This window comes from Lagenorhynchus albirostris, chromosome 2 (assembly GCF_949774975.1).
Source record: "Lagenorhynchus albirostris chromosome 2, mLagAlb1.1, whole genome shotgun sequence".
Lineage (NCBI taxonomy): Eukaryota > Metazoa > Chordata > Mammalia > Artiodactyla > Delphinidae > Lagenorhynchus > Lagenorhynchus albirostris.
In genome coordinates this window covers 52,501,070-52,526,438 of record NC_083096.1, presented here as the reverse complement: position 1 = coordinate 52,526,438, position 25,369 = coordinate 52,501,070, and the positions used below count along the sequence as shown (strand labels likewise).

The window sequence follows — 25,369 nt, the reverse complement described above, 5'->3', positions numbered from 1 at the left end:
AGGGCAACTGCCCTGAAGTGCGAGTGTGCTTGGTATGATCCAGGAGCACCGGTAGTGTAGCTGGAAGGAGTCAAAAGGGAGGTAAGGTGGCAGATGAGGCTCCAGTGGTCGCAGGGCCTGGATCATGAGGGTATTACCGATCAGGGAAGAGAGGAGAAAGAGGGATCCTGGAGACCAATGCAGTCATTACTGCACTGGTCAAGGTGAGAAACAGTGGTGGCTTGGACAAAGCTGGTGCTATACAGGTGGTGAGACATTCACAGGTTCAGGTTTTGACGGTAGAGCCTATTGAGTGTTAGCTAAGAAATTGGAAGAAAGGAGTCAAGATTAACCGTGAGATTTTTGGCCTGAGCAACCTGATGAACAGTGATTTCATTAACTGAGGATAACACTAGGGGGAGATGCAGCTCTGAAAGAAATAAATCAAGAGTTCAGTTTTAGACATAGCGTATTTGACATTCCTATTAGATGTCTAACTAAAGATATCTGTCAGGCAGTTGGTTATCAACACCAGGATTTAAAGAGAAATGTCATGATTGGAGATATAAGTTTGGCTTACAAATATATCCACATATGTAGGTGGTATTTAAAACTTTGGGAAAGGAGGAGATGAGATCACTCGAGGACTGAATGCAGCTAATCAAGTGGCCCCAGGGCTTTGAGTTGTGAAGCACATCAATTTTCAGAAATGGGCCAAACGAGGAGGATTCAACAAAGGAGGCTGAGACAGAGCATAAAGGTATGAAGAGAACCAAAGCTGGATCACAAAGCCATGTGAAGAAAGTGATTCACAAAAGAAGGAGCAGGCAACTGTTGAGCAGTCAGATTGAGAACTGACCTTCAACTTGGCATCATGGAGGTAACTGGTAACCTAGATAGGAGTAGCTTCAGTGGCATGAAGGGTATAAAAGGCTGAGTGGAGAAGGTTCAAGAGAGAGAACAAAGTGAGGAATCAGAATAGTAGAGACAGTTCTTTAAAGGTCTTGCTGTAAAGGCTCATAGAAAAAATAGGTGATAGCTGGAGACTGATGGGGGATCAAGGGAGCTTGTGTTTTTGTTTTTAAAATGGGAGATATTCCAGAATATTGGTATGTTGATTAAAATGACTCAGTAGAGAGGGGGGAAGTGATGGTGCAGAGAGACAGGAGATAATTGCAGAAGCAATCGAGGTGGTGAGAGAGGTTGCTATTCCAGGCACGAGTGGAGCAGCAGGTCTCACACAGGACCATGAACATTTCATGCTTTGGAGGCGGAGGCTGTACAGAGCACACAGCTCACACGTGCAGTGGGATGGCAGATGTGGCAATGGGACAATGCGGATGTTCTCTTCTGATTTATCCCGTTTCCTTGATGACACAAGCAAAGTCCATGGCTAAATGAAAGAAGGAATTGTTGAGAAAAGAATGTATGAAATGGTCATTCAGAGCGTTAAGGTCATCAAATGACGAGATGACTAGATAAATGGACCGGATTGTTGGGTGGCACCAAGGACTCATTTGAGACTCATGGTCATAATTACAACATGAGGCCTGTCAGCGGCGTTGTGAGTTTTATCAGCTACATTCAGCACGTCTTGTTCAGACAGGCATGGGAGAGATGGAGAGCTGGATTTAACCAAGGTGTGTGTGTGTGTGTGTGTGTGTGTGTGTGTGTGTGTGTGTGTGTGTGTGTGTGTGTGTGTGTGTGTGTGTGTGTGTGTGTGTGTACAAGATGAAAGAAAAAATAGGCAAGGGAGTTGAGAGTATATAGAAAGGAGTGATTACAGTGGTGGATCCAGGGGTCTGAGACCATTATAGGATGATAGAAAGTGAAAAGTTGGCCAGGTCCAAAGATTGGGAGTCTCAGTAGATTTGATGACTTGTTACAGGGAAGAGACTAGAGTAGGTACAAGTGTGTAATGCTTTATATTGCTATTACAGAGGGTCAGGTTCTGGGGCACGGCCATGGGCGTGGGAGCCTAAGATGGGGTTGGATAGAGGACAAGATAAGGAGGTGAGGAGGCCAGGGGACTGGGAGGCTGGGTATTAAAGGATCATCTATATGGATGCTGACGTCAGCAGGAATGATACAGACCCGGGTGGTGGTAAGAAAGAGGGTGGTGAGCAAGCTAAATACTGAAAATCCTCAATGAGGGAGGGGGAGTGACAAGAAAAATAGACGGCAACATGGAGGAGTAGTGGGTGATTGTCCTCATGTTTGGAGAGGAAGGAGGACCGGTGTTCAGGACATCACAGTGGAAGACCCACCTCACTTCATGCCAGTGTGAGGTGTGGGAAGGCAGACAGCCACTGCTAGAGAGGACGGCAGGGGAAACCACATCCTCCAGAGCGGCTAGGTTGTGCTTAGAATGAAAAGGTGAAGCGGACTCTTGAGAAGAGATTGAGGTTATAGATGTTATTGCTGAGGAGTGATCATGAGATCCAGAGAGCATGATGGAGGTTAAGTGAAGAAAAGGGGTCAGATTGGGGGACGGCCAGTGTCTGGAGTGAGAGTCTGAGAGAGGAGGAAGACGGAAGTTCAGACAGGCTAGGGTTCATTTGGGAGGCTGGTATCTTAGGCAGCTTAAAATGATGTAAAAAGAGCTGTAGTAGCACAGAGTGGGTTTTACGAAGAAGACAGAACTCTGTGGAAGCCCTCTCACCCTTCAGTCCTCTAGTGGACTGTGTCAAAGTTGGAGAAGAATTGGTCTTATCCATTCGTGAAAGGTAGGCCTGGATCAGTAACTCTATGGTCCCATTAATGTCCCTTCCTATCCTTTGACCTGACCAACTTCTCACTTTCTCTCATCCCTCCATGGCCTCATTGTCTTTTTGCCCAACTTAGATCTCTTGGTCCATCACTATAATCACTCCCTTGCATGTTCTCTTCAGCTTACCCTTTGCCTCCTCGTCATGCCCATGGCCATTCCTATAATTCAGAGCCTCATCACGCTTACCTGATTTTCTCACATAACTAGTCTTCCCATCTGCATTCTCAGCTCTGCTCCCTGATTCACGATCTATGCTGCTCGCACGAGTGCACATCGTCATATCGTATCATTCCCCTGCTTAAAATCCTTCAGTGGTTTTTGACTACATGGGACAGAGCCCAGACCACCGCCTTCCATCCAGGGCGGCCGTGGGAGGCATTGGAAAGAACTCGCGAGTCTGAGCTCTACCACTGCTCATGGCAAGGCTTTGATCAAGTTACCAAACTTCTCTGAGCCCCCATTTGCTCCTTCTAAAATTGTTGAACAATCAGAATAATTTCTAACGTGAAGGATTTCTGGGAAGTTCAAATTAGAAAATGTAGAGAGGACATGAGCCACAGCACAAGTGGACCTTGAAAAGGGATAATTCCTCTTCTCAACAAAATGGGAAGGCAGTTGAAGACCTACTGTCCCTGTTGTCTTTTTAGTTTCAGCTCCAAATGCTCCTTTTACACTCTTCTCAACCCTTGTTTCCCCCCTCAACCCTTCACTTACCATTTATTCCATGTAAGCCAGTCCTGTCTACCTCCTAGTCTTTGTTCAGATATGCCATGCTCTTGTGTCTCCCTTCCTGGTACCTGCTGTCTTTTTTGCTTACAATCCTCATCTGTTCACCTGAGTGGCTTTTCCTAACCCTTCTTCGCTTGGCTCAAAAAGGGAACTCTTTCGTGAAGCCTTTCCTGACTCCCAAGGTAGTTAAATGTTCCTCTTCAGTGTTGCAAACACATGCCTCCCTTATACGGATTATCATTTGAACTGATTGCTACCTAACGTGAGAGCCTCTGAAACTATGAGATTCTTATGGGAGGGACTGGGTCTCAGGCATCTTTGGTTCCCAGTGAGAGTACAGAGCTTGCCACATTATGGATAATGAGTAAAGGTTTGCTGAGTGAATGAATGAGTCACTGACCCCACTTTTCACATGGGTTGGGCTCTTCTCAGTGTGTGTGCAAGTGCCTGTAAGCGTGTTAAGTTGAAAGAAACAAGGTGGATGCAGTATCAAGATGATTTGTTAAGAGAACTCTGGTGAAGGATACCATAGGTCTCTAAGAACAAGACACTGGATCCAATCCAGACACATAGGTGCGGTAAAAGAACAGTAACGCTCCCAGGTTACTCTGTTTCTTGTTGGAACACGCCTCTACTTTTTCATCTCTGCCTGCTTCATTTTCCTGCATCTCCTGTTCTTTCCTCTGTTTATTCTAGACTTTCTGTACACCGGTGGCTTCAGCCCACCTTTAGCTTTGTCTTGCTCTGAAGCTGACTCTGGCCCTGGCTGGACGTAATCTGTTTCGTCTCTCAGCCAGTGCACTCAGGACGGGGACTCTTCTCTTGCTCATTGTAGTATCCTCAGTTCCTGGTACATTGTAGGTGCTTGATAATTATTTATTCCGAATTTTGTAAGCGTCCATAATCAACTCTTAAATTTCTTTTTTCTCTCAGTATCACAGTTCTAAATTCCCCGGAGAAAGAGTCTGGTTCAGGATTCATCTCAGGCCAACACAAAGAGTGGGGGTTATGTAATCTCAACCATGGCTCACTGATTCACTTCTTTAGCAAGGACTGTGGGTGACAGCGTGAGAGGTGGGCAGGCGCTCGAATCCACGTCTGTTATAGTGCCTGTAGATGCACGTTCTCGAACTAGAGCCACTGCCCGTCTCCTCCAGAGAAGGGCCACCATCCTCGGAAGCCTCTTCTCGGAACTCCTCAGTCCCACGTGGAATGAGAGATGATTATTCAGCTTCCGCTGAGCTGCTTGACCTGTAGCTGTTTCTGTTTGGGAACACCGTGGGTTCTCCCCATGGGTTGCAATTCAGAGAACCCCCATGGGTTGCAATTCAGAGAACCATGAAAAAAAACAAGGCATTTAATGTCTTCTCCCCCCTCTGCTCATCTCCACATAGTTTAGTGACCTGTCCAAGGACGCACCCCTAGACTAAGGAGCAAAGGGAGGTGTTGGCATCCTGTGCCACAGTGCTGCTCCCTTGCTAGGGTTGACCTGACCATTTTGTCCTGATAGTAATGGTGTTCCACAGGAGGCCATCTCTTTGCCTTAACACACAGCGTTTGCAGATCCAGACAGCAGGGTCCCCCTGCAGCACACCCTTGTGAACTCACACTCCTCTGCTGGTACTGCAGCCCCTGCCACCTACTTCCCTCTCCTGAACATGCCTTCTCAGGGCTTGAGCTGGTTTCCAGTGTGGTCATTGCTCTGGATGGAGGTGAGGTGGAGGTGAGGGGCTCTGCCCATTTGCTCAGCCTTGGTGAAGGAAAGACCCTCGAGCATATCTTCCTGTTGCTTGTTTCTCTAAGCAAAGGTGCTCTTACTTTCTACCCTTTGTTAGCAACTTCTTTTCACTAATGTGGAGAAAGAGGCGCCCTGCCCCCTTTTGTTTATCCAACACACGCCCGAGACCCCACTGAACATCCCCCTCTGTTGCAAGGTTTACCCTGGTCAGTACATACCTCTGTTGCAGGATTTGTCACATTAGACTGCAGCTGTTTACGTGCCCATCTCCACCTGCCCACACACAACAGCAGGGCTTAGATCAGTGGGGACTCTTTTCACATGCATACAGTTCCAGGTCTCTTCACAGTGTCGGGTGTGTGGTGAGACACTCAATAAAATGCCTGACTGATAGTGGAAGGCAGGTTACCTGGTTTAGTGGGAGACGAACTTGCTCAAGTGAGAAGACTGGGGATTGGGTTTCAGCCTTGATACTTACTATTCCTATGGTCTTGGGAAGTTAGTTATTGAACTCCATGACATGGACTTACCAACTGTTTTACTCACCTGTACCCAGGGCTTATATTCAGCTGATATGACCACATCAGTTATTAAAATATTAAAACACTTCCATACAGGCTGGTAAATCATCTTCACCCAATCTGCTGTGTGCCACCCTAACCACCTTTATCCCTAATAGTAACCAAAGGACTAATGTAACTCTGGAGACCCTCAGAGCCCTGCTTTGGCACTACGGCTGGTACCTCTCCTGATGAGTGACGTCCTACCTGCTGATACATACTGTGAATAACATATTGTAAATATCACCCCTCACTCTACCGTAGGATGGGGGGTGACACCAAATGATATAGTTCACATGAAAACACTTTGAAAACTGTAAAGGGCTGAATACATATTCATCCTGTCCATAATTCCCAGGAAGGGATCGGAGCCCTGAAGGAAGGGAGGGGCCTATTTCCTAGTTGTAGCTCACCCTCTGATTCATTGAAGGCTGAGGAGGGACTTAGTGAGGAGGGTTTGAGATGCTCATGAGCTGCCCGAAAAGAGCCCACATAAAAGTTCACGTGGATTGCAGGATGGCAAGAGGGAGTGGTTCTCACAAGCATTCTTAAAGTGACTTGTCCAAATTTCTCCCTGTAGCAGCCTGGGATTCAATTTGCAGCTCTTTGAATCACACACACTGTCAGCCGTGCTCTCCTGGCCGGCCCTATCGCTCACAATTAGAAGCCCATTTCACTCGAGCTTAGCTTCGCAGGTGCCCCCCTAGGTAGGACAAGAGCAGCCAGGGAGTTAAGGGCAGGGGGAGGAGAACAGGCTCACTGGAACGAGGGTTTGCACAATCTGGCATTTATGGAAAATTGGATGTGCTAATGAACCTGAGATCCATCAGGGCTTTCTGAAGGCAGGACTGTCTCTATCAACAGGCCAATTAGCACACAATTATTTTCTCCCGAAAGCTTATCTGAGGCGCTCTTTGAATGCTTGCGCCTGAGTGAGCTGCACTTTCCATTACCTCTGGGGGCCCTCTTTAGAATCCGCCAAAGCTGTCTGCCTCTTCTACAGGGAGAGGCACGGGGTTCTCCGCTCCAACCTGCCAGGGACTCTGGGGCTTTCATCACTCGGGGGGAGGGGTCCTCAGCTCATCCTGCTTATCAAGTCAGTGCTCAGGCAATGTCTGCAAGAGGACCCTCTCCAGCTCCCCTTCTCCTTCCCACCTCCTTGCTTCTCTAGGGAAGACAGGTGGCTCAGAGCAGAGTAGCAGGGGAAAGAGCAATGACTTTGGGATCTAGTAAAACCTGAGTGAGCCTTCCTCACTCGTGGAGATCTGGCTTGAGTCATTTCCTCTAACAGGAAATGATCAGGGGGATCATGGTCTTTGTCTCTTCTTCATTCCTGTCCTTGTGCCACGATTAACACAGTGGAGCTACTCACACCCTTTCAATGACTTATCTAATTGATTATCCTCTTGTAGAACTGACCTTTGGAAATAGCAAAGTAAAGGTCAGAAAATCGCATCAGAGCCGGCCCCAGAATATTGAACAAGATTGTGGTGGCGGGGGCGGGGGTTGGGAAGCAGATGGGTTGGTGGTAGATAGGTAGGCATAGTGGTAGGATAAAGGGGAGGAAAGTGGCTGTGCTATATGTGCCCCCTTGGGGGTCGTCCTACTTCTGCGTAAGGTGTGTAGCTTTCTCACCTGTTGCTGGTGAGTGTTCAACTCAGGAGTGGGTGGATAGAAAAGCCAGTGCAGCACTCAGGACAGTATGGTGGCCAGCTTACCTGGAGGTGGGGACAGGCAAATCTCCCAACTACCACACTCAGCATCCCACTCTGCCCTTCAGCCCATCCCATTCCAAGAGAGGCAGGGTTCCCCAGAATAGCTGGGCTAGTCCTTGGCCATAGCTCTTCTTATAGGAATTTTTGCACCGTGTGGATAAAGAAGACTTTACCTTGACATAAGCCTGACTCTGCCTTCCCACTGCAGTTTGACAACTAGCCACTCACCAACTCACTCAATACAGAGACATTATTCAGCACCAAGTGCCCACCTGTGGAGGGAGGTAGGCTCACGTGGAACACCAGGATTATAGAAACATGTTTCCTTGTCTGTAAACTCCTTATGGTAGTGGCTGTCTTACTGTGAGTTTTGGATTCTCTTTGAATATGTAATAGATGAATAAATGAGTGAAAGAATAAATGAATGAGTCAAATGAATCGTAGCCCTGCAGGTGACTAGCTGTGTGAACTTGAAGAAATCATTTAACCTATCTGGCCTTGGTTTCCTTATCTGTAATATGGGATAATAATATCTAAAGTGTATACAATTTGTCTTAGCCCATGTTCACATTCTGAAGAGAGGGCAGATCGCTAAAATACTTTGGATGAACTGGTCTGTTTACACTTGTTTTTTAGGGTGATATTATCTAAATGGGTTTACCTCATTTTAATTTTCTGCAGCCCTTTGACGTGCCCTCACAGGAGGCCCGGGGCTTTGAACTGGAGTCTGAGGACTAAAAAGTCAAAACCCTGTTTCAGCTAACTCAGCAGCTCTGTGGTCTCGAGTACTGTAACTCCCAGAACCTTGGTTTCCTTCTTTGAAGAGTGATAGGAGTGGGATTTGTCTCAGAGTTAGTGGGAAGGTTAAATGGCATGATCTTGGAGGATGAATTTGGAAACTGTGCAGAGGTTTCCTGCCTCTGTCGTGGCCTTGATCCCGTCCCCGATCCATGCCGGGTCTTGCTGCCTCTCATGCACTGTGTCTATTGCTTCCCCTTGGTCTTGGTCTGCAGTTACCTCTTTTTCTCCCAAATCCCCCCTTCCCTCGCATCCCTCCTCATCCTTCAAGACCAATTTATATATCACCTTCTCCATGAAGCCTTCTCAGACTGCTTTAAGCTACAAGGTTCTCTCCCGTCTCTCTCTTTACTGTATTAGTCTGTGTCATACCATCTCTCACTTAATTACTCTCTTCCATGTGTATTTTTTAAGACCAAGTATACTAAATTCTCTTTAAACATGTCACTTACACTTTGGTATTCACCACGGTAACTAGTAGGACGGCAGACAGTTACACTACACACTTTCCAGCCCATGGGTTGTAGATCATGCTGCCCCTTCTTTTTTTTTTTTTTTTTTTTTGGCCGTGCCGTTCAATCCCTGGTTTTAGTTTTCCCCAACCAGGGATTGAACCCGGCCTCTCAGCAGTGGAAACCCAGAGTCCTAAAAACTGGACCACCAGGGATGCTGCCCCTTCTTTTTCTCAGCGTACTTTCCCTCCCTTCTCTTCTTGTCCACTTTCTACTCATCTTTAAAGACCAACTCAGTTGGTGTCCCCTCTGCAACTCCTTCCCTTGTTTAGAGCTGTGGTTTCCTCAGGGCTCCTCGTGGCACTTTGCGCCTGCTCGATGTGGATGTGTATCAGTCAGTTGGATATGTACCTGCCTCCCCCACAGGGTGTAACCTCCTGGAGGACGCACTGCATAACTTGTACACCTTTGTGCACACCTCTCCACCCCCCGAAGCCTGGAACAGATTACTCATACATTCTCTAATTTATTGAGTACCTGCTATGTGCCAGGCACCCTGTTGAGTGCTGTTGACAACCTCGTGAGCAAAATAACTATGAGCTTACCTCTGTAGAGCCTTTAGTGTGTGGAGGACCCAGGCTTTAACTAAATACTCGCAGAAAAGGATGGAAAACTGCAAGTTGTATGCTTGTTGCAGAGCCGAGGTACCCGGAGCTAGGAGAGAAGGTCAGAGGTCTCAGGGCCAGTTTCCTTGAAGAACTCCGAGAAAGGCACTCTGTGAATGTTTGCTAAATGGTAGGGAATTGAACAGTGGCTGCCCAATAAATACTCGTTGATTGGTTGATTGATTTTTGGCAAAGCCTCTGGAGATCCTGAGAAGAAAGGGCCTCGGGTCCCCATCATTCTTATTACATAATTATTTCAGTGCATTTAAAGCTCCCCATTTTTCATCTTATACTTTAAACATCAGGGAAAAACCGATAGGCCAACTTTATAATATTTTTAAATGACTGTGGTGTTTTGGAATATTACATAGCTATAAGAGTTTATGTATATTTAATATGCTTATTAAAATATGCAGTAAGCCCATGGCTGATTTTCTCTAAGGACGTCTCAGTGCCGAGGTGGGATTTAAATGTTTAATATTAATAATAATACTCATATTTCTCTAGTGCTTTTCATCTTCGGGATCCCTAAAGCCTGTGAGCATCACATCAAGTGGATGCAGCTGGGCTTGCCAGCGGGCTGACAGCATCCTCATCTGCCCTCCTTTCTTCCTCTGGGGGAGGAGAGGGGGAACTCCAACACAAAGGTTCCAGCTTCCACTGCCTACATTGAGTTTCCTCTTCCCAGACTCAAATTCCCTCTGGCTCCCTCTGAAAGGCTTCCAATTACGTACAACTCCTGCTGCCAGCCCTATACCACTGATACTCCCTGTCTTAGAACAAGGGAAAAAGTGGCTTTATGCTCCTGGGGTAGGGAGATACATGCCTTTCCTTGGGCTGGTCTAGGACAGGACATAGAGCCTGAGATTGGCTGACGGGAAAAGGGAAGTGCAAAGGGAAGGTCTCAGCTTGTTATATAAACCCACCCCCTGCCCTTCCTTCTCTAGGTCACGGAGACCAGGACCGGTCCCCTGGGCTGCAGCAACTACGACAACCTGGACTCGGTCAGCTCTGTTCTGGTACAGAGTCCGGAGAACAAAGTGCAGTTACTCGGTAAGGTGCCCTGTGACGTTTTTACAATTTCCATACACGGTAAAAAACAACAACAACAACAACAACTTAGATCACCAGAAGGAAAAAGTCCTGCCTGCCCCATTTGGCTAAACCCTTCTGAAGACAAGAACTACCACTAGTTCTGGAACTTGTATTTAACAACTTTCCATCATTCTTTTGAGAAAACTTCTGACGTGGTTCACTTTACACCTCGACCATTGCTCAAACCACTGGACACCCAAATCCTCCCACCTCCCATCCTTCCCAGGACCTCTGTCACTATCCTACAGCAACAGCACATCCATCATCATACACCTTGATCTCGTTGGCGATCTCCTTTGTTGTCCAAAGAACCCTCTGCTTTATCCTAAGTACACATTGGGGAGTAGCTGGCCTTTGCAGATTGGTTATGGGGTACCGTCTCTAGCTTGACTAAGAGCTACACAAACTGTGGGACCATTGGTTACCCTGAGAGTGTTCCCTGCTTTCTGTTACTAGTCTGCAGTCTTCAATGGGAGATCAAAGCCAGGAGAAGAGTTTGAGAAGAATAGGAGCCTTAACCGGGGACAGAACAGGCAGAAACAGAAAAGCGAAAGGAAGGGGAACGACCCTAGGTCTGGAGCTGGGAGATAAGGGGAGGCACTCAGCTGCTGCTGTCTGTCCCCCAAGCATCCTGGGGGCAGAGCCATGCAAACTGATTCAGACAGAGCTGTTTGGCAATGGGAAAAGTTCATTCTTCTTAAGGCCTGAGTTGGACTCTGTTTAGGATATTATTGTCTTGGTATTATAAAATCGATAGCCGTCACCCAGGATCTGTGATTACAAATTCCAGGCAACCTGAGCCAGACGTAACCCCTCAATGCTTTAGGCATCAAGAAGCATACAAAAAGGAGGAAAAGACTCCTGTATTTAAAGCCGCCCAATGCAATTAGCATCCCTCTTCTCTTAGGTCCCTGGATGGGCTGAAGTTCAGAGTGTCTGGTGGTTCATTTGGAATAGTTTATGCTATTTAATTTTATAGCCCATCACTCATGCAGACATTGCTCGGGGCACTTATTTTGTAGCAATAGGAAATGTTAGGAGGAGGAGGGAGCTAATGGGGGAGGTGAAAGGAAAGGACTTGGAGAGGGCTGAGTGTTGAAAGCAAGCGTGTGTGGACAGCGTGCATGGGGAGGGCTGCTCAAGTGCCACTGTGGGCACATCGTCAAGAAAGGAAGGTTTAGCAGCAGTTCAGAACAGGAGGTAGATCACAAACAAGAACAACAAACATCTACCACGGCTGCAATTCTAAGTTATATTTTGAGGTCTGCCGAGACTGGGTTACATACTTTGGGCTCTCTGATTTCCTGCCAAGGACAAGGTCAAGGGTGTGACAATAAAGAGCTGGCAGATATCTGATGAAAGGGGAGCTCATCCCGTCCAGAAGTCCTCGCGTCCCTCCCTCTCCTGGCACAGTTTCTCCCAGTGTCCCTGCTGGGAGAGCCTCCTGCAGGTCTGACCTCGAACCGGGCTGGGCTGCAACCAAAGGCATGCCCGTCCTTCACTCACCTCTGGGTATGCTTCCAACAGCCGCCCTGTGTGGCTTGAAGCCAACTAGGAGTCTGTTCTGCTGCTGGTGAACCAATATCCACCACAGATGGGTAGGAAAATTGAAGCTTGAAGCAATTTAGGGGGTTATATTCAAGACCAGAGGCAGCTAATTAGAAAAGAGAGCTGAGAGACATTCATATCTATCCAGGCTCAACTGAACTTGGGGCATCCATCGCCGTCTTGCTTTCACATCGCGTTAAGGGTTAAACCCTGAGATAAGGCAGCCAGTCCCAGTTATGCAGTATGACCCAATGGGACAAGGACAGGGTCTGACACCAAACTGACTTTCCCAGCACTGTGACTTGGGCAGGTCACCGTGGTCACTGGACTGGGATTTCCTCATTATAAGAGCCTCAGTATGACCACAGTGTTGCTTGTAGTTGTATATGGAAAGTGCTTGCTGTAGAGCCTGGCCACTGTGTACCCACACCACCTTGTCCCTACCTCCTAAGCAGGACAGCCTCCTTGGTCATCGGGGCTAAGGTGGGAGGCCCAGGAGGGTCAGCATTCAGAAGTATCCTAGGAGGCCTGCCTCTCACCTCAGAGAAGCTAGAAACAGGATGGCAATTGGAGGCAGAGCAAAAAAGCCCATCAAGCCTTGATTCTTCCCCCACGAGGGCTATAAGCTCTTCCTTTATCTGAAACATCTTCCCATTTCCATCCTAGAAATGCTGACACGTAGCCAATAAGCCCGTTCATATGATATGCACGCTCTCAATTTGGCTGATGTGAGGGGTTTGACTAAGCCTTGAGCTTTGACGTGCCCCATCTGTCACTGGGACAGCAATAACCCTGTGTCCCAACCAGCTCAGCAGCATCGGGGCCTGGGGTGGCCATTCTTGGGCCCAGCATGCACAAGTCAGCAGAACCCCAGCTGGGGATCCTGCAGCCTTGGGTGTGGGAAACCGAGTACTCCCTGGCCCTGCCCGGCAGTTCCCCGACTCGTCCTTTCCTTAGGCCTGCAGGTGCTGCTGCCCGAGTACCTGCGGGAGCGCTTCGTGACCGCTGCGCTCAGCTACATCACATGCAGCTCTGAGGGCGAGCTCATCTGCAAGGAGAATGACTGTTGGTGCAAGTGCAGCCCCACCTTCCCAGAATGCAACTGTCCTGACGCTGACATCCAGGCCATGGAGGACAGCCTGCTGCAGATCCAGGACTCCTGGGCGACTCACAACCAGCAGTTTGAGGAGTCAGGTGAGCAGTCAGTCAGCCCAGATTTCCTCCCTGTCAATGGGAGGTGGCTGAGAGGTACGGGATAAGAACCCGGGGCGCTCAGCTTGGCTCCTGGCTCAGCCACTTAACTGGCTGGGTGACCTCCAGCAGGTTATATGACCACCCCAAGTCTGAACTCATTTTCTTTTTTTGTATATGCAAACAGACCTAATACCTACCAAAGTGATGCGTTTCAAGGACTTAATAAGCTAAGGTAAATATAATTGAGGCCATAGGCCTTGTCTGTCTTGTTTGCCACAGATTCCACAGTGCCTGCACACAAGGTGCACAGTGAATATTTGTTGAATGAATGAGGCACACGGCATGTTTCTAGGAGGCACCTAGTACATGCTGGTGATTGCTTATTGCAGGTATAACTGATATCAATGTCACCTTGAGACTAAGATTCAGAGGGCTTGGTTTTGAGTTCTTATTCCGTGTTATGGCTTGAATGTTTGTATCCCCTCAAATTCATATGTGGAAAATCTGATGCCCAAGGTGATGGTATTAGGAGGTGGGGACTTTGGGATTTGATTAGGTCCTAAGGGCCGAGCCCTCATGCACGGGATCAGTGCTCCTATAAAAGAGGCCCCAGAGAGATCCCTTACCTCTTCCAACATGTGAGGACCCAGCAAGAATTTTGCCATCTGCAACCCAGAAGAGGGCCTTCACCAGAACCTGCCAGCAGCCTCCTGATCCTGGACTTCTGGCCTCTGAAAATACATTTCTGTTGTTTACGCCACCCAGTCTGTGGTATTTTGTTATAACATCTTGGACAGACCTCACACACTCTATTACTGATCCTTTGTCTAACTTTGCTTTAGCCCTGAAGCTCCTCAGTGCCTCCATTTCTTCATCTGTAAATGAGGGAAAATGATAATAATAGGTGGATGGATGGCCCATATGGAGCAATGTAGATAAAGTATAAAGAACTCTGCGTGATACACTCATACATTTCAGTATTAAATGAATAATAGTTATATGGATGTATCTCAAAAAAACAATACTGGATAAAACAAAGCAAATGAAAAAGGTTATGTATTATATATACATAATTGTATTTAAATAACATTTATATGTAATACTGTAATAACATTAAATATAATACATATTTAGTACTATTTATTTGATGTTTAAAACATACTAGCCAATACTTAGTATTTTTATGGATAAATAGATTTTTAGAAAACGTTAAAAAATATATGATAGTAATAAAACATTCAAGAGAGTAGTTACATCTAGATAAAGATGGAGGGGGAAGTTTAAGGCCTTCAAGTATATTTGCTTTGCCATATTTCTTTTTAAAAAAAATCTGAATTCAATATGGCAAAATGGCAAACTCTAGGTGGTGGGCACATGGGAGTTTATCTTGTTATTCTCTGTGCTGTTTTGTATACCTAAGTGTTTCATAAAAAGAACTATGCACACACTACTAGTTGTTAATGTCATTACTAGGTGTGATTTTTCCAGTCATCTGGGTGGGGGATGAAGAACCAGGGACTTGAGAAATCAGAATGAACTGAGGCTCCAGGCATTGCCATCTCAGGTCTTAAACAAGGCATTCAGTTGCTAAGGAGAGTATCATATTCCGGCCCCCCAGCTGCATTGGACCAATGGTGGTGGGGTGCGTTAGGTAATGCTAGAGGGTGTGGGAAAGGACTTTGGGCTTTCAGCACTATCGATTACTGCCAGTGAGTGAAGGAGGACTGTCCAGACCCCCATCAGGAGACGTGATGGCTGCAGGTTCCAAGTAAAAGCAGGTGCATAGACAGAGATCTGAGCGTGAATTCAGAAAACACATTGTGCCCAGGAAGCTCTGAGGAGGACTCAGACTTGCAGCAGGAGCTAAGAACCAGAAAGCACATTGCTTCCGGGTTAGTTTCAAGAAAGAATGGGTGTCTGGCCAAGAGGTAAATCTCAAGAGAGGAAAGGTGTCCTAGAGTCAGAGAGAAGGACATGGAGGGAAGAGGCTGGTCTCAGGGACTGAAAGGCTTCTAAGAAGACTTCTGAGCTGGGTGCTCCCTCTTCTGTGTCTGCATTTGCCAGTCTTGTCCGCCCTCACCTTCATGAATGCCTCACACCTTCCCTAAGGGTGCGGTGGTGTGATTGAAGAAGATTGTGCATGAATTATAAGGCGGTATAAAGGGCAAGAGAGATGCATCCCAAGGTCATTGGCTCTGTGGGTGGTGACAGAGATGTGTTTTGAAATTCAGAAGCATATTAGAAACAGGAAGGTTGGGAAAGAATCCATATCTTAAGGTATGTCAATCATCTCTGAATAAGGATGTTTGAAAAGAAAGAAATAGAAGGGCCCGGGAGGGTGGATGTGAAGCCTCCTTTCTCATACAGTGACTGAAGGGCGGGGCTGGGTCTGGGGGGAGGGGGAGGTCCTCCTGATGGGCACCCATTCAGGTGCCCCTCAGCTCAGCTCTCGTGTTCTTACCCACAGAGGAATTCCAGGCCCTGCTGAAGCGGCTGCCGGACGACAGGTTCCTGAACTCCACAGCCATCTCCCAGTTCTGGGCCATGGACACCAGCCTCCAGCACCGCTACCAGCAGCTGGGAGTCAGCTTGAAAGTGCTGTTCAAGAAGACCCATCGGATCGTCCGCCGGCTCTTCAACCTCTGCAAGCGCTGTCACCGGCAGCCCCGCTTCCGCCTGCCCAAGGAGAGGTGAGCGCCCCAGATGCCCGAGCCAGAGCGCGTCACCCATGACAGCCACTGAGGCCGGGGAGGGCCCCTGTCCAACACAGCAGAGCTGGGAATGCTGACGCACACACGGCCTGTTAGCGTCTCCTATTATCTTGACATACTTGCGTGTCATTCTCAGTTATGAGTTGCATCTGAAGTGGGAGAGAGAGAGAAAAAACAGAGAGGCTAATTTTACTTTTATATAAATTATAGTCGATTCGAATGTTATTCTAATAATACTCTAATTCTCACTTACTCATTTCTATTTTAGTAAGTCTTTTAGGAAAGAAAAGGGTGGAGTTAAAGCTTTCAGACCCATTGCGTATGATGAGAAACACACACAATAGATTGTTTCCAGCAAGTGACTCTGCTCTGAGTCATAGGAGAGAAGCGAGCTGAGGGCCTGTGCCCTCGGGAACAGAGTGGGGCTGGATTGTCACAGGCCCTCATGCCTCCATCTGCTCCTTCACACGTGCATCCAACAAGCCTTTATTAAGTCCACCTCGCATGTCCTAATATTAAGCAGTGAGGGATATTTGTTAATTGAGAAGATATAATAAATATACAGGAACGTCAAAATTATAAAATTATTATGTGGCAGCCACTTAAAAGCATGTTCGTGGACCGTAAATCAAAGGCATGGTCTAATAATAGTAAAGGTCAGAGAGAAAAGCCACCCAGGAGAAGGACCTCTTGGCCAGATTGTGTGGGAGGAAATGGAAGTGGGCTGGTACGTGTGAGCCAGAGCATTCCAGGAGGGGGCGCTGCCCTCACAGCAACCCAGGGGTGCACTTCTAACTGAGGCACACATATGAGTGAGAGGACAGACCGGCAAGGGCATTTGAGAAAGGTTCTTTTTTTTTTTTTTTTTTTTTTTCCCCAACACATAGTTAGGAAATGCTTACCAGGCACCAGGAACAATCCTAGTTTCTGAGAATACGTTGGGGAATAATGCAGGGTCCCTGCTTTCACGGCATATGCAGGGAAGCCATCTCTGAACAGGTCAACAATAAATAAACACAATCCACTTTGATAATGAACATTGCTGTGAATCACATCAAAGCAGGGTGATGTGACAGAGAGGGACTGGGCGGTGCTTTGGACAGGGGAGTGGCTGAAGACCTCTTTGAGGAGGTATCCTAAGAGCTGAAGTCTAAACCTTAAGAGGGAGCCAGCCATAGAAAAGTCCTATCCTTGGTGGGAGGTTTCTAGAAAGGACAGAGACTGTGAAGGGGGAAAGAGGTTGGCATGACATTGGAAAGTTTGGAGAGCCAGTTGTTGGAAGATCTTATTTAAGAGGCTGAAAACTAGATTGGATACGAAAGGCGCTGCAGATCTTCTGTAGGCTTTTGAATAAGGGAATGAGGTGGTACTTTGGAGGGAGGAAGTAATTTGTTTGGTTATCCCAAAGGGGTAAAGTAGGGTTTCTGTCATTCAGAGAACCTGGGGCTTGTATCTTCCTTATCACCTATTAGTCAAATCTCCTGCCACCCTCAGGGAAGCAGCAGTGTGTGGCTTCCTATGACTCTTGCTTCATTTTTATCCCCCCTCCCAAAGGTCTTTGTCCTACTGGTGGAACCGTATCCAGTCCCTCCTCTACTGTGGAGAGAGCACCTTCCCTGGCACCTTCCTGGAACAGAGCCACAGCTGCACCTGCCCCTACGACCAGTCCTCCTGCCAGGGCCCCATCCCTTGTGCCTTGGGCGAAGGGCCCGCCTGTGCCCACTGTGCCCCAGACAACAGCACACGCTGTGGGAGCTGCAACCCAGGCTACGTGCTCGCCCAGGGCTTGTGCCGCCCCGAGGTGGCCGAGTCGCTGGAGAACTTTCTGGGGCTGGAGACAGACCTGCAGGACCTGGAGCTGAAGTACCTGCTGCAGAAGTGGGACAGCCGCATCGAGGTGCATTCCATCTTCATCAGCAATGACATGCGCCTGGGCAGCTGGTTCGACCCTTCCTGGAGGAAACGCATGCTGCTCACCCTGAAGAGCAACAAGTACAAGCCCGGGCTGGTGCACGTGATGCTGGCCCTGTCCCTGCAGATCTGCCTCACCAAGAACAGCACCCTGGAGCCTGTCATGGCCATCTACGTCAACCCCTTTGGGGGCAGCCACTCTGAGAGCTGGTTCATGCCCGTGAACGAGGGCAGTTTCCCAGACTGGGAAAGGACTAATGTGGATGCTGCTGCCCAGTGCCAAAACTGGACTATTACCTTGGGCAACAGGTGGAAGACCTTCTTTGAGACAGTCCATGTTTACCTGCGGAGCCGAATCAAGTCCCTGGACGACAGCTCCAATGAGACGATCTACTACGAGCCTCTGGAGATGACCGACCCCTCCAAGAACTTGGGCTACATGAAAATCAACACGTTGCAGGTCTTTGGCTACAGCCTGCCCTTTGACCCGGATGCCATCCGGGACTTAATTCTCCAGTTAGACTACCCGTATACTCAAGGTTCCCAGGACTCTGCCCTCTTGCAGCTCATCGAGCTTAGGGACCGGGTCAACCAGCTTTCCCCACCTGGCAAGGTGCGGCTTGACCTTTTCTCCTGCTTGCTCCGGCATCGGCTCAAACTGGCCAACAATGAGGTGGGCAGGATCCAGTCGTCTCTGAGGGCTTTCAACTCCAAGCTGCCAAACCCTGTGGAGTATGAGACAGGCAAACTCTGTAGCTAATGGGGGACCCACTCCAGTGCCGGGCAGGGAGGGGATCCATGAATCCGGGGTGCAAAGATGTAAGCCCTCACCTTAGTGCCAACGGGGTGTTCCCTTAAGACTGCACCCAGCAGATGGGACTCGGGGCTTGAACTGAAGCAGGCAGGAGAGAAGGAAACAGCCGCCGCACACATGCACACACCACGCGTGTGCACACGCGCACACATTCACAAGGGGAGGCGAGCACTCAGCAGCCTTGTATCTGTGAAGCCGGTGCTTTCTCATGAATGCAGTTGAAGGAGAGGGAGCCAGGGAGAGCTTCAGAAAAGGAACCAGCCCAACTGTGCAACACACAAATTCTTAAAAGTGATTCTCAGCATTCAAGAAAGCAAGAGGGAACAACAATGGGAGAGGTGGGAGCACCGCCTCCCCCTCCGTGGAGTCACTTTTGTATTCTTTTTAGCCAGATTTCTTAAATGGCGTTGTTTCATGATTCCCCACAGTGGTTCTTACTTTTTGTTCGCTGCCTCCTCTGAGCCCTCCAGACACAGACCGTTCCTCAAGCCAGCTCCCTTGGGGAAACAGGAAGCGACACCCACGGAGGACCACTCAGGGCAGCCAGGCAGCCCTGCTGCCCTCCCTCTCCCTCGGCCCCCTTGCTTCCTTGGCCTCCCCAGTGTCAGGGCCTGGCTGGCTCCACGTTCCCCTTGTGGTCCAGCCAGAGCTCCTCTCCCAACAGCATCTGTTCTGTCCAAGAAAGCAGCTCTGTCAAGTTAGAGACAATGTATAAGGAAATGTTCTTTTTAAAAAACAAAAAAACAAAAAATATTTATTTTGTGATTGTTTTTCTTGTCAATCTGCTCCAGCCACATGAACGTATGAGTAAAAACTTGCCTGGTTTAATATATATATGTTTTTAAAAGGCTGTTTTTTAGGGGAAAAAATGAGAGAGAAAAGAGAGGGGGAAAAAAAGAGTATAGTTCCCTGGGCTGCCTGGATTTTTAAAAATTGGGTGTCCATGGATGGAGGCTATTGCTATGTAGGAGGCTGGTTGATCTGTGTACACACAAGTGCATGCATGTCTGGCTTGAATGTGTGTGTGTGTGTGTGTGTGTGTGTGTGTGTGTGTGTGTGAGAGAGAGAGAGAGAGAGAGAGAGAGAGGGAGGGAGGGAGGGAGGGAGAGAGAGGAGAGGGAGGGAGGGAGAGGGAGAGGGAGAGGGGGAGAGAGAGAGAAATTGACATTAAATAAAGAATGGAGTGAGGCAAAACTCTTTCCAGAGAGTTACCTGGCTTGCCCACCTCCTTTTTTCCCAGGTGTGAGGGCTAACACAGGTCTGACAACCAGGATAGGCCACTATCAGGAGAGTAGTAGAGAAGTTCTTGCTTTCTAGGAGAACTGTAGCCTCTGTGCCTAGGGCAAATGCCTGCTAACAGGGGTTTCTCTTTGCCTGCACTGCTGTGGACATCAGGAGAAGTTTTCATCTTCTGCATCTTACGGTCTGGGATTGCCTTTGAGGAAATTGGGAACCATGCAGACATGGCCTTGGTTTTCTCCATTCTGTCTGATTACTACTTTCCCAGCCTAAAAGTCAGGTTTGACATAAGCCACACAGAACAATGCATCATTCTCCCTTAGTGCCTCCCCCAGGTGGTATGAGAAGCATTTTATAGCAGATCTTTTAGAGAACCAATTCTCTGTCTGTTCTCCACATGATCCAAGTACAGTGTGTAGGCATGACAACCCCCATCTTATTCAGGCGAAAGTCACCATGTAAATACTAAGTACCTCATTCCTTACCTGTGGTACATCTTGGTCGGTACAAAATGAATTGGGAGACAGGATGGTCATGTCTCTCTGCCCAGAGCCATCTTCGTTTATTTTTGCAAAGAGAGGAATTCAGCAGTCTATTACTGTCCCATCCATCCAGGAGGACCTGAAATCCTTGATAGATAAGCAGCCTAGGGCATTTCTTTCTTCACAACTCCCCTGAAGGCTTCTACTGTAGAAATACAGAGTGATGGAATGATTTAGGGATGAACACAGGTATTGGCTGCCTATTTCTGGTTCAGCCGCTGCTTACTTTGGGCAGTTTATGTCAAGCTCCTCGTCTGTGGAAGATGAAACCAACAGATGTCATTTTCATCAGTGGGGGTGTTGATGTGCCAAAGGAGTGTGCATTTGTTGGGAAAGGGGTTGCAACTGGTAGGAAGGCTTTGATACCTTCCCAGGATGGGGTTTGAGAGGTGTAAGGCAGATAGGAGAGTCTGATTGTAGCATTCTGAGTGTGCATATCTATATGCTGTAGGAGTGGGTGGGCAGAGGCTTTCACCCACAAACTAAAGGCACACCGTGCACAGCAATATTCAGAGTGGGGAGGAAAGCAATTGAGAAAGCGCTGTGCACAAAATTAGCAGTTGCATCCTCAGTAGCGTGAAGGTAGTTGTCCCAGTGGGAACTGAGTCAGTACACGAGGGCGCACATCCCACCTGAGCCAGTCGCACAGCTGAGGGGTGGGAACCCTCAGCTGTCAGTCTCTGAATCAGAGAGCAGACGGGGGGGAAAAGCCCACCTATAGAGTTATTAGGAAGGATGCTGCATCTCCTTACCTCAGACTCCTTGTCTTAGGAAGGCTCTGGGAAGATGCTGGTATGATATGGTTTTAGAAATATATGCATCTAGTTACAAAGATTTCCACTGCTTGCCTGCTGGAAGGTTTAAACCATGAAGCTGAGTGTATCAACTCCATCTAAAAGTACTATTACACGTTGGTAAATATTTAGGAGTGCCCTTCTGAGCCCAGAAGCAAGTACCATATTGATAGAGGGTCTAAAAGACATTAATAATTAATTACAGTAGTAGACATGTTTATATTTGACCTACTTACCTGATATCTGTGACAGATGTCTGACTCCTCCGTTCCAAGGCAGTGATGGGGTATCTGGTGTAGAAGAGCTTGGATCAAAGCAGCAGACCAAAGACTTGGCTTCCACAAGGCAGGTGGAGGAAGTCGGCGGGTGGGGGGGGGCGGGGTAAAGGATGGGCAGGATTTCTTAAGAGGCTTTTAAAAGCTTGAAACCATGAATTCAGCATGAGTTTCTCAGAAAGCTAGGCTGAGAAATGCCATAAGGAAAGGCTGTCCCCAAATGATTGCCTTAAGAGTCTATAATAATCAGAAGATGTGAGTTATCTTTTCTCAGACACGGTTGCAAATCAAGAATTGTCATTAATTAATTAGTACTAGGTTTGTCAATGTTGGTGAACTCATCGTGGAATTAAGAGCCAAATCACAATTCAGTTACTAGATAGAACAATCGGAAATTCAAGCATCAGTTGTAAGCCCAAAGAACTAATACATCAGATGCTAATCTGATGCCCTAATGTTCGAGACTAATACCTCTAACACTAAATAATACATTTAATACCTGCTGCTGATAATATAATGCATACTCGTGCCTCCATAGCCAAAAACAGAAATGAAGATTGCTTCACATACTGGATATCAGGAAGAGTTCAGATCCAGTCCCTGGCTTCTTTCCACAAATACGAAAATAGGGGTCATGATGGGCAGAGCTACCTTACGAGTGGTGGGAATACATCGCCTACATGTTGTCCTGCCCCCAAAAATCACCTCCAATGTCTGTCATTTCACCATGTGAGTCTGTTCTCTTGCATATAAAAGAGATCTTTTTGCCATTATATTTTGTATGAAAATTAAAATGCCCTTAGGAAGAAATAAGTCTTAGAAGTTTAGCCCTCAGGCAAAATAGAGGATTAGATTTTTGGAATTGGAAGTTTTTTAGAGGTCGTCCTGTCTACTGATTTCTGACATGAGGAAAAGGTGAAAGAACTTTCCCAAGGTTGTATCTATTAGCAGGGCTAGGAATAGCAGTCTAATCTGCTTCCTTCTCTACCTCTCTCTGCCAGTAAATGACGTCTGGGTCCTGGGAGATGACAGGGACCCAGTTCAGGGCTTGGGAGTGTGAAGGTGGGGGAAGGAAGACCATTTTCCAGGAAGCATAAGAGGACTACTAAGAGGTTAGAGTATCCTCACATCTTCTGGGATTGGTTCTAGCAAAAATAATCAGTTGCTATAACAAGTGAAAGAAAAAAGATTAAACTTTCTCCCCTGAGAAGCTTTAAACACAGAGTAGACATGTTTCCATCTAAGCTGGAGATAGAGGGATCAGCTTTCCAGTTTCCTGATGACTCTATCAGCTCAATGTTTTTTAATTACAGCATCCTGCCTCCAATTTCTTGCTATTTTCTAGAGACCATCAATTTGACTTTGAATATCTTTACAAATCTGGTACTTTCTGCAAAACATCCTCTGTGTAAAAGCTAGAGGTATCTGGGTACCACTAACCTCCAAAGGCCTTAGGCTGCAGTCACCATGGCAACACTCTGATATGCCCTGAGAGTCCTTACTCCTTTCAACAGAAGAGCAAGAGGCCATGGACCGAAGGAGCCACCCAAGGCACAAAAGTAAGGCCTTAACTCCAGACGTGGAAGGATAGATGGGAAAATTCAGGTAGTATGACTGGGCTGTAGACACACAACTTTCTTCTGGTTTCTTGTTCTGGTTCTGCCACCAGCCAGCTTTGTAACTGTAGGCAAGTCACTCCACTTCTCTGGGAGTTTGCTCCCCTGTGGACGAGGGAGTTGGGTTTGCTATGCAGGTACTGGGGGACATTCTAGTGCTATCCTTTCATGATGTTAAAAGCAGTGTGGTACAGAACACGCATATGCCCTCAGTCAGACAGATCTGGATTCCCACGTTGGCTCACACTTACATTTAAGCGACCTTAATTCTTGGTTTGTCCCCTTATCTGTAACCCAACAGCTTCATCCCTACCTCCCTAAGATTTTTCTTTCCTTTCTCTTTCTGAACACTCGCTTCTCTCCCTACTTTTGCTCCATACTCTCCAACATCCAGAACACATGTGTACCTTCAATTCTCTAAAACTCAATCCCATTTCTTCCCTCCCTCCCTCCCTCCTTCCTTCCTTTCCTCCCTTTTTCCTTCTTTTATGTATTCTTTTGGGCCAGGAAGAATTGTACAATATAATGTGAGGGATGGGGATGCATAAACAAAGCAGAATGGTGCATTCTCTAAGTAGAGATGGGCGAAGTCTTGACGGAGAGCACAGAAAGGGAGCAAATCACTCCCTGGAAGAGACACGGGTGACATTTGTTGTGAACCTTCTAATAACTATGGAAGCAATCGTCCAGGTCTCCATATCATTTACATATTTATGAGGGAAAGATTTAACATGTAACGCATGCCTCCCTTCTCGGAGGGCAGAGGAGAGCAATGACAGTAGCAGAGCCCCACTGAAGGCACACACTACATCTGGCTGGTGCCCTTATTTGTAGCTCCTGAGCCCCGTGTCAGCACCTTGTTATGCAGTCCAAGACACAAGGCACTGCCATGGGAGATCTGTTTGCTAGAGGAGATGCTTCCTCCCCTGGAGGGTGAAGTGTTCTATAATCAAGGCTTCCCAACTTTAATGTGTGTATGATTCACCTGCAATTTGAATTCAGCAGGTCTGTGGGAGCCCAGATTTTCTGCACTTCAAAGAAGCTCCCTGGCAATACTGCTGCTGCTGGTCTGAAGACCATACTTGAAGGGGCAAACTCTTAGAGAGTATGCCTGTTATTATCTTCCTGCAGTTCTCAGGACTCTTAAAAAAAAAAAAAGGAGGCTCCTAGGAAGCACAGGGGCTAAGGAAACAAAAGGTCAGTGATGTCTGGCCAGGAGGTGCAGACCTGACTTATGAAAATCTTGGTGCTCCCCTAGTCTTTAATCTCTCAACCAGTTAGGAGGCAGGTGCCTGACCTATATATACCAATAGTCTAAGCAAAGAGAGGACAGAGGAGAGAAAGAAAAAAGGAAACTTAACTAAATCAAAATTCTGTGGGCTGAGAGCTAGCTTGCTTGTGAATGTGTTTACAGGTAAGCAGCCCCACAGACCAGCTGAATCATGCTGGCTGAGAAAAGGGCTTTTCCCCTCAAGCCCATCAGAGTAAATCTGTTCATAAGTGGGACAGGGAGTACTTGTCACTCTACAGAAACATACGTCAGACAAGATGATTAAATCCGCAGCAGCAATGTGCAAGCACCCAGAGGCCCCAAACTTCAGACTGCTAAGGTACCATGCCACCTCTAGGCACCTAATCTAAGAAATAGAATGAATTATTTCTGTTTTCAATTCTGTCCTCCTCTCTTCCAGCCTGTGCGATTACTACCCTTGCAGCATTAATAAAAACAGCCACCAGAATTTATGTAAGGTCATTCTTCCAAGGATCTCAAACTTGGAGGAATGAATCAATCAATGTTATTTATCAAGCATTTTCAGATAAGAGGTGTGGGGAATAAAAAGAAACGTATTTAGTATGTACACTCCCTTAATTTGAAAATTTTGCAGATGACTTATAGAATAAAACTTGGGAGAGGCTATACAGCTAAGTGAATGCAGAAGCTGGACTTACTTAGCATACTTTCTGGAGTCAGGCTGCTTTGGTTCAAATCCCATCTCTGTCATTTACAATTGTGAGGGGCGGGATACGTCATTTCATCTCTTTCAGCCTCAGTTTGCACATCTGTAAAAGGGGGACAATAACTGTGTGGATATCATAGGATGTTGTGATGGTAAACTAAGGTAAAGCATATAAAGGGTAGAGCAAGCTCACAGTAGATATTACATTAGATAGTTTCTATGTTTGGGGGAAAGGGAAGGGAAGGAAAGAAGTAAAGGAAAGCAAA

The 25,369-nt window shown here is 47.2% G+C and overlaps 1 protein-coding gene across 1 annotated transcript in view; it reads left to right on the top strand.

Moving 5' to 3' along the window:
* BRINP2 (BMP/retinoic acid inducible neural specific 2) overlaps positions 1–19,338 on the top strand; it is a 52,663-nt gene extending 33,325 nt beyond the window's left edge. The window contains exons 4-7 of the mRNA XM_060142170.1: positions 10,354–10,459; positions 13,007–13,243; positions 15,711–15,933; positions 17,509–19,338. Of these exons, the coding sequence (XP_059998153.1) occupies positions 10,354–10,459; positions 13,007–13,243; positions 15,711–15,933; positions 17,509–18,625 (1,683 nt within the window). The 3' untranslated portion in view covers positions 18,626–19,338. The remainder of the gene's footprint in view (positions 1–10,353; positions 10,460–13,006; positions 13,244–15,710; positions 15,934–17,508) is intronic.
* The last annotated feature ends 6,031 nt before the right edge of the window (positions 19,339–25,369 follow it).